This window comes from Arvicanthis niloticus, chromosome 2 (assembly GCF_011762505.2).
Source record: "Arvicanthis niloticus isolate mArvNil1 chromosome 2, mArvNil1.pat.X, whole genome shotgun sequence".
Classification (NCBI taxonomy): domain Eukaryota; kingdom Metazoa; phylum Chordata; class Mammalia; order Rodentia; family Muridae; genus Arvicanthis; species Arvicanthis niloticus.
Window position 1 is genome coordinate 61,545,596 of NC_047659.1, and position 7,830 is coordinate 61,553,425.

Here is a 7,830-nt window from a genome sequence, read left to right on the forward strand (position 1 = left end):
ACTGATACTGTCCTTAGTAGGAACAATTTTGGAATTTTTGTTTCTTTAGAAATAATCACAGAAATATAATATGTTTTTATTTTAATCCCAGGTGTCAAATATGGTGCTGCCTCAGATCTCCACAGCAGGTGAATATGATTTGCCTTGTGCTCTAGTAGAGGTGTGATTTTGCCAGCTGTAGATCATTTCTGCAATTTAGGACATTTGGAATTCTGGAGATTTTCAGTGCAAATATAAATGCTAGATCCCTAAGACGCAAGGTGGGTGGTTGGTTTTGGTTATTGTTGGTTGGAATTTGTTAAGTAGTCCCATGCAAAGAAGAAACAACAAGAAGAAATTAAATATCCTGACAGTGAAGTTCAAACTAGCCTCAAGGAAATTAACTTTCCTGATCAGCAGAAAATAGTCTAACAATAATGTCACTCTCTTTCCAACTCCTGACTTCATTCAGGGATCTATCTATCCCTCTATATTCTTATTTCTCTCCTATCTATTGTTAAGGTGTTGAAAGGCTGGAAGAAAAAAGTGAAGAAGCTTGAAAGAAAGAAGAATCTACCAAGTAGTCAAAGTTCAATAAGACATTCTAAGAGATGGCCAGCAATGAACTGCCTCCATGTTATAGCACTAGAATATATACTTCTACACTGGAAAACTTCATCATAGACTATATCAGAAACTACTAATGTTAGTTTCAATGAATTTCTCCTATGAGTGTTTTAAGTAAAGAATTTAAAAAGACAAGTTTTAAAGGCACTGGATTTAGATCTGTAAACCAAGTGTCTAGGTCTTCTGCCTTACCCCAACCTATAGAAAACTGTAAAATCTTGACAAGAAAGTTAATATTTATTATTAAGTATCAAAGACATTCAAAGAATGCTACAGTACTTGAGAAATAACCTTTGTGTCTTTGAAAAATACTGAAACACTCTGGTTTTCTTGCAGAAAAGGCAAGAATTTTGCTGGAGAACGTTTATTCTCTCCAAATGTACTGATTTTCCATATGACAGTCTTAAAACCACCAATGATAGCTCTATCATATTTTATCTGAAACCATTACTTATATTTTTTCACATCATAGGAAAATTGCACAAATCTCAATAGACTCTTTATGTGTGGCTCACATAGACTGTAAAATGATATATATGTTATTAGTTGACTCTCAAAAAGCATATTTGGGAGGCCAGGTAATTGTTTGCAATGGTAAGTGCTTGCCTTATAAGCCAAATATCTTGGGTTTGATTCTCTAGGCCTTTAAAATAGCTATAATCAATGGTGTGCATCTGTAATCTTAGCATTCCTACAATACCTAGGAAGCAGAGATAGAAACTGGATGTCCAGGGGTCAACTCACCTGAAGTATACCCTGAAGCACCAGAAAGAATAAAAAAGACCCTTTCTTAACAAGAGGAAGGAAAGAACTGGCTCTTAAAAGTTCTACCCATATGACTCTTGCCTTCAAACACACACACACACACACACACACACACACACACACACACACACACACACACACAATTATGTAGGAACACATACATGCAGGTATGCAGGCAAGCATATACATATGCAAACCCTATATATTTTCTTATGAAGGTTTTGTTTTTCAACTCTTTTTTTGAGATCCAGTTGTCTGTGTGATGATGATTGTCTAAGAAATGGCAGAATCAGAATTTCTATTCCATGCAACTGTACTACATTGAAACTCTAGTATAACTTATTTGTTTGACAACAACTGGCATAGGCAATGCAACATTTTAGTTTATGAGATAATTTCTAGTATTGTGATAATTAAGTTGATCACAAAATATTTAGTTGATAATTTTGTGATAATATAGAATAAACCAGAATGCATACTTTGATAAAAACATGTATGAAGGTGCAGTGCCTGACAGGCATTTTGTTGTAAGAAGAAGCAAGATTCAGAAAATAAAAACAATGAGATTTTATTAAAACACTCTCAAACAGTCATGGGAATGTAAGCAGGATGAATGAAAAAATGTTACTGCACCCATGAGACAATTGCAGAGTGATTATGATGTGTTTAAGGTGTGATCCATAAACACCTAAAATGTCTAAAAACTGTATTAAAGTCCATGCTGGTGGTTATACTTATATCTTTTTAAAAGTCAATTTAGGACTACAAATTCTACTTCTGAAAAGGGCTTATGCTACTCTAAGTATGGAAGACAGAGAGCTCAGTGTGTAGGGCAGAACATATGGCTCACTGTCCTTTAGGACAAGATGGCTTGATTTATGAGTCAGGAGAAATATAACAGGAAACAAAGGCATGCCACCATACTCCTCAACTGCTACAGATTGATATAGTGAATTTCCTTCTAGTAAGTAAATTTAAACAATTAAATATTATTTCACTTTAAGAGGAACTCTCTAGGAAGGGAGAGTCATCTATGACAGCAAGGGTTAATGACAGATGAGCTCATTTAGAAATCCTGGGTCTAAAATAAAGCCAGAATAATTACCATCTGAATGTCTACTAAAAATATATTGACACATGAGCCAAGGTAGTCCCCAGAGGTAGTATATTACTACTTTAGTAATACTGAGTGCCCCAAGCCAGGTGTCACTTTTTGATGGGAAAATTTGTTCCTGAGGAGGGTGTGTTAAGTCACAGGCTAAAAGTCACTTGCATTTTCATAAGTAACTTGATGAAGTTCTCTGAAGGTAATATATTATTTTGTTGCTAAGGTGTATTATTTAGAATAATTATCAACTTGAAAATCAAAAGCAATGAAACAAAAAAATTAAATTCTGAGGATATCATCTTAACATAGGTAATTACTTAGGATTATTACTTGTATTTATTCAGTTTCTTAATTGAGAATTGAAACTACTTATTTCAAATAACACTAGTGACACTAATAGTACAACTATCATGTTTGACATTATCTCAAAGCTAGTACAAATAAAAGGAATATGTACAAAAAGTTATTTGAATTTCAGAGAGAAATCATAGAGAACGAATCCACATGAAGAAGAGCTCCACAAAAATACAGTCTGAATAACAGTTTATGTTCATTGACATAGAGTTTATTATATAACAAATATTAGGTTAGTTTTGTATACAGCTGTCAGTTGAGCTTGAGTATCTTTGAACAGGAAAGTTCTATAACTCTGTGTTGCATATCCTCCCTGGACTAAAATTTTTCAAGCCATGGATAAGTGCTGTTAGTGGAAAAGTTTGCTGAGCAGAGTGCTGAGGCTAAAGTTTCCATACTTGGCATAATTGAGAATAGAAGATGAAAAGTAGCATCATAATAAATAATCTTTTCATCAGAAAATTACATTTTCAAAATATTGGGTCTTGCCAAAATATTAAAAAGAAGACTTAAAAATTCATTTTGAATGAGCAGTTACAAAAACTTTCAAGGTAAAAAGTCTTTGTAGAAGAAGATGGCCGGGCGGTGGTGGCGCACGCCTTTAATCCCAGCACTTGGGAGGCAGAAGCAGGCGGATTTCTGAGTTCGAGACCAGCCTGGTCTACAGAGTGAGTTCCAGGACAGCCAGGACTACACAGAGAGACCCTGTCTCGAAAAAAAAAAAAAAAAAAAAGAAGAAGAAGAAGAAGAAGATGGAATGGCAAGTAAAATATTTGAGACACAGAAAAAATGTTAAAACATATTATAACACAATTATCTTTCAGTGGTAAAATAATGTTTGTTCATAATATACACTACAAAATTACAACATGTACATATATACATATCATAATACATACTCCAGTGAGATATATTTCATATAGGTATGTATTGAATAGATTTAAACAAAATATTCATTGATTTTTTTGAAGTCTTATCTATCAGAATCTAAGTTAGGTGCATATGTGCATATGATTCAGATATCTAAAGAATTAAATTTCCTTGAAATGCAATTAAATTTTCTATTTCAAATTTACCATATCTACAGAAAAAAATGAATACCTCTACACTGATGGAATTTATTCTTCTTGGGTTTTCTAATGTTCCTCATCTGCAGTGGGTGCTGTTTATAATATTTTTGTTCATGTATATGACTATTCTGTTGTGCAACAGCATTATAATATTGTTAGCAAAAACTGACCCTGCTCTCCAGACCCCTATGTATTTTTTCCTCAGCAACTTTTCCTTTTTGGAAATCTGTTATGTGACAGCTACTATCCCAAGAATGCTTATGGATCTATATACGCTAAAAGGAAACATTTCTGTGCTTGCCTGTGCAACACAAATGTATTTTGTCCTCATGTTGGGAGGCACAGAGTGCCTCTTGCTAGCAGCCATGGCCTATGATCGCTATGTGGCTATTTGCCAGCCTCTACAATATTCTCTACTCATGAAGGATAAGGTGTGTTTACAGCTTGTAGCTGCATCCTGGATCAGTGGGATTCCTGTAGAAATTGGGCAGACCTACCAGATATTCTCTCTTCACTTTTGTGATTCTAACAGAATAGACCACTTCTTTTGTGATATCCCCCCGCTTCTTAAGCTTGCTTGTGGTGACACCTTTATGAATACAGTCGCAGTCTATGTTGTTGCAGTGGTGTTTGTTATGGTTCCATTTCTGCTAATCATTGTCTCCTACATCAAGATTATCTGTAACATTATGAAACTGTCTTCAGTCAAAGGGATGATCAAGGCTTTTTCCACCTGCTCTTCCCACCTGATAGTTGTGGTCTTGTTCTATGGAACAGCAAGTATTACTTACTTACAGCCCAAACAAAGTCAGTCAGAAGGAATGGGGAAGCTGCTGTCTCTTTTCTACACCATTTTGATTCCAGCTCTGAATCCCATTATATACACTCTGAGGAACAAAGATATCATAATAGCACTGAGAAAATTACACAATAAGTTACTGACATGGTGGGAAAACTTAAAATAGAAAAATACAAATGCATACAAATGGAAATTCAAGCTTGGTACTGCAAATCTTAATGCATAAGACTTTTATTGAGTGTATGAATAACAAACTACATTGTTTAGGAGACACTCTTTAATAGAGTTTATTGTATTGGGTGTACTCAATATAAAAATTAACTAAGTAAATGTGAAAATGTCCATTTATGCTCATTGTTAACTACTATATTTCTGGGTTACTTGTTCAATTCAGTGTAAGATAATTAATTGTATCATATCTCCAAGGTTTGGGAGCACTTGCTAAAATGAGTTTAGTCTGAACTTGTTAGTCCTCACAGGATTTTTTGTCTTCTGTTCTTATGTTTGGATTTAACATGGCTGTTGTCTTCCAAGTTTTTGTAGCTATTGATTTTATTGGTTTGGAGCTATATGTCTCTGACCTCTGATGTATAGCCATATATTACTATATGGGGACATAATTTGTTCTCTGCCTTTTTGTCTTGTAAATATTTGGTTAGATTTGGTTTCCTTCGCAACACATAGTGATCATGTTTAAAATACCTTTTCTTGAAAAGAAGAAACTTGATGGTGAAAATAGATGTCATTTTTTGATTGGCCTCTAATATGTTGTTTTCCATTTCCTGTATTCCTATAGTCCATAGTCTTTCCAAATGCATATCTATTCATGTTCTTACTTTCTTATATCTTATATTACTATTAGAAACTTTATACTTTATATATGCTTTAGCAATCTGTTTAGAAGTGGAAGTTACTAAATATTTCACATTAAAATATCTAAATGCAATATATTCTTTGAATGCTATAGCTCAGGTATGTTAGATAAATATACATACACACATAATATATATATATATATACTATATATATGTACGTATATTATATAAATATACGTACACACATAATATATATATACACACACATAATACATATATATATATATTGTATATATATGAGAGACAGTGACTGAGACAAAGATAGTGAGAGACAGAGACTGTGACAGTTTTATTACCTTATTCAACAATCAGAAATGTCAGAAAAACTCTGCCTTGAATCATTGCATGATATGTCTCTGTGCTTATTTTTTTCAACAACTGAAATATAAACATTCTTACAGCAGATATATTTTTTCTATATCCTAGTTTCCTTGATCTTTAACTTTGTGGTATGGATACTGAGTAATAAAAATTTCACAATGTGTTAAAACTATTGTTTAAAAATGTAATGCTATTAGCTATTGATTCATAACTATTACATATTTTAGAGTATTTTATTTTTAATTTAATCATAAGTTATTTCATATGATAATGTACATCACTTAATTCTCATGATAATATTTTTTATATAACAGAATAAAAAATAATGGTAATTCCAACTGTATTGAGTCAAAATTCTACTTACTCCTAAGATTTTACTCAAAATGGAATTTTGATTTGAAACATTTAAAGCTATCCCACAAGAAGTTGTTGAAATAAAAAATACAAAAGATTCAAATCAGTTTTACCAGAAATATTATATGATTAATGCAAATATGGGCAAGATAAAACTTTATAGAAGAGAGGTTAGAAACAGTGAGGGCCACAGTGAACTCACAGAGAGTGAGGCAGAATGCACAGAACCTGCAGTAACCTTTACTAGGTTCTCTTGGTATACTTTTTGGTATATCTTGCTATAGTGTTTTTATTAAATTTATAATTGTGTGAATGAGTGAGTCTCTGATTCTTGTGCCTTCAGTTAGGGTTTTTATGGTTTGTTTTGTTTTGTTTTGTTGTCGGTTTGTTATTGACTGAGAGGCATAAACTGAATAGAGCTGCTTGGATGGGAGTTAAGGAGAAACTAAAAATAATACAGAAAAAATGGGAAGGTAGGCAAGAGGAAAATATTATCACATATATTTTGTTAGAAAAACTAAAACAAACAATGAGATTCAACATGATTGAAGATAACACTTTGTACATACACATACAAACATCTATATCTACCACACACAACCCTCGCCACTAGAATATACAAATAGGAACACAATAGGTTATATAAGGAATTCAAAATATTTGTATGAGTATGTATTTCAGGAGAAAGTCAATCTTTTAACAATAAGATGAAAGTTTTTAAATATACAGTAGTAATCCTATGGCAGGAATTAATGTGTATTTTAACATATTTTTAAATTTAAAAATTGAGTAATCAACTGTTAAGTGCCACAAAAACAAAATTATTTCATTAAAAATAATTAAAATTGAAAATGCAACAATGTACATGTATACAGCCACCAGAGTGATAAAACCATAAATGAGAAATAGACTGATAGTTCTTACATCTACATAAGAAGGAGAACAAAAGAAACGTCAACCGGTGATGTTTAGGGTTAGGTATTTTCCAACTAATGAGATATAGACATTTTGTCAGTGTACAGGATTAAGAAGGTTCATTTTGTTTAATAACCTTATTAAGAATTTATGAAACATGATTTTTTTATAAATAATGTCAACAAGGAGAAAATGGTAAAACACAATATGAAAAAAACTATTGTTAGTAAAACAACAAAATTAGATTATACAAATGGTGAAAATATTCAGATATATTTATAGAATTTTAAGAGTATGGAGATGCCTATATTCCTATCAATACAGTATAGGTATGATGTTATAGATATAGATGTATATAGATGATGTAGATATTAATATTATGTTTATTATGAGAAGAAAAATATTGGATTAAGTATGTTTATTCATGTTACTACTCTTGATAGGTCCACTATGGATATATGTGTTTATTTGCTACTCTAAAATAATAATTAATAACTACATAAGATTATCTCCAATGACTATTTTATGTCTATTAAGAGATAATACTAGAAAGCACACATAATCTCCAATATTTTAAAAAATTAAATTATTTCTGACTCCACTTAAACAATACTATATCAAACGAGCCAGAATTCCTATGACAAGCATGGGAAAACATTGTAT

At 32.1% G+C, this 7,830-nt stretch overlaps 1 protein-coding gene across 1 annotated transcript; it reads left to right on the forward strand.

Annotated features, from left to right (window-relative positions):
* Nucleotides 1-2,540: 2,540 nt before the first annotated feature.
* LOC117704025 (olfactory receptor 10AG1-like) lies at nucleotides 2,541-6,565 on the forward strand. The gene is made up of 2 exons (XM_076929027.1): nucleotides 2,541-2,678; nucleotides 3,921-6,565. The coding sequence occupies exon 2, from the start codon at nucleotides 3,927-3,929 to the stop codon at nucleotides 4,866-4,868; it is 942 nt and encodes a 313-aa protein (XP_076785142.1). The 5' UTR covers nucleotides 2,541-2,678; nucleotides 3,921-3,926; the 3' UTR covers nucleotides 4,869-6,565.
* Nucleotides 6,566-7,830: the final 1,265 nt, after the last annotated feature.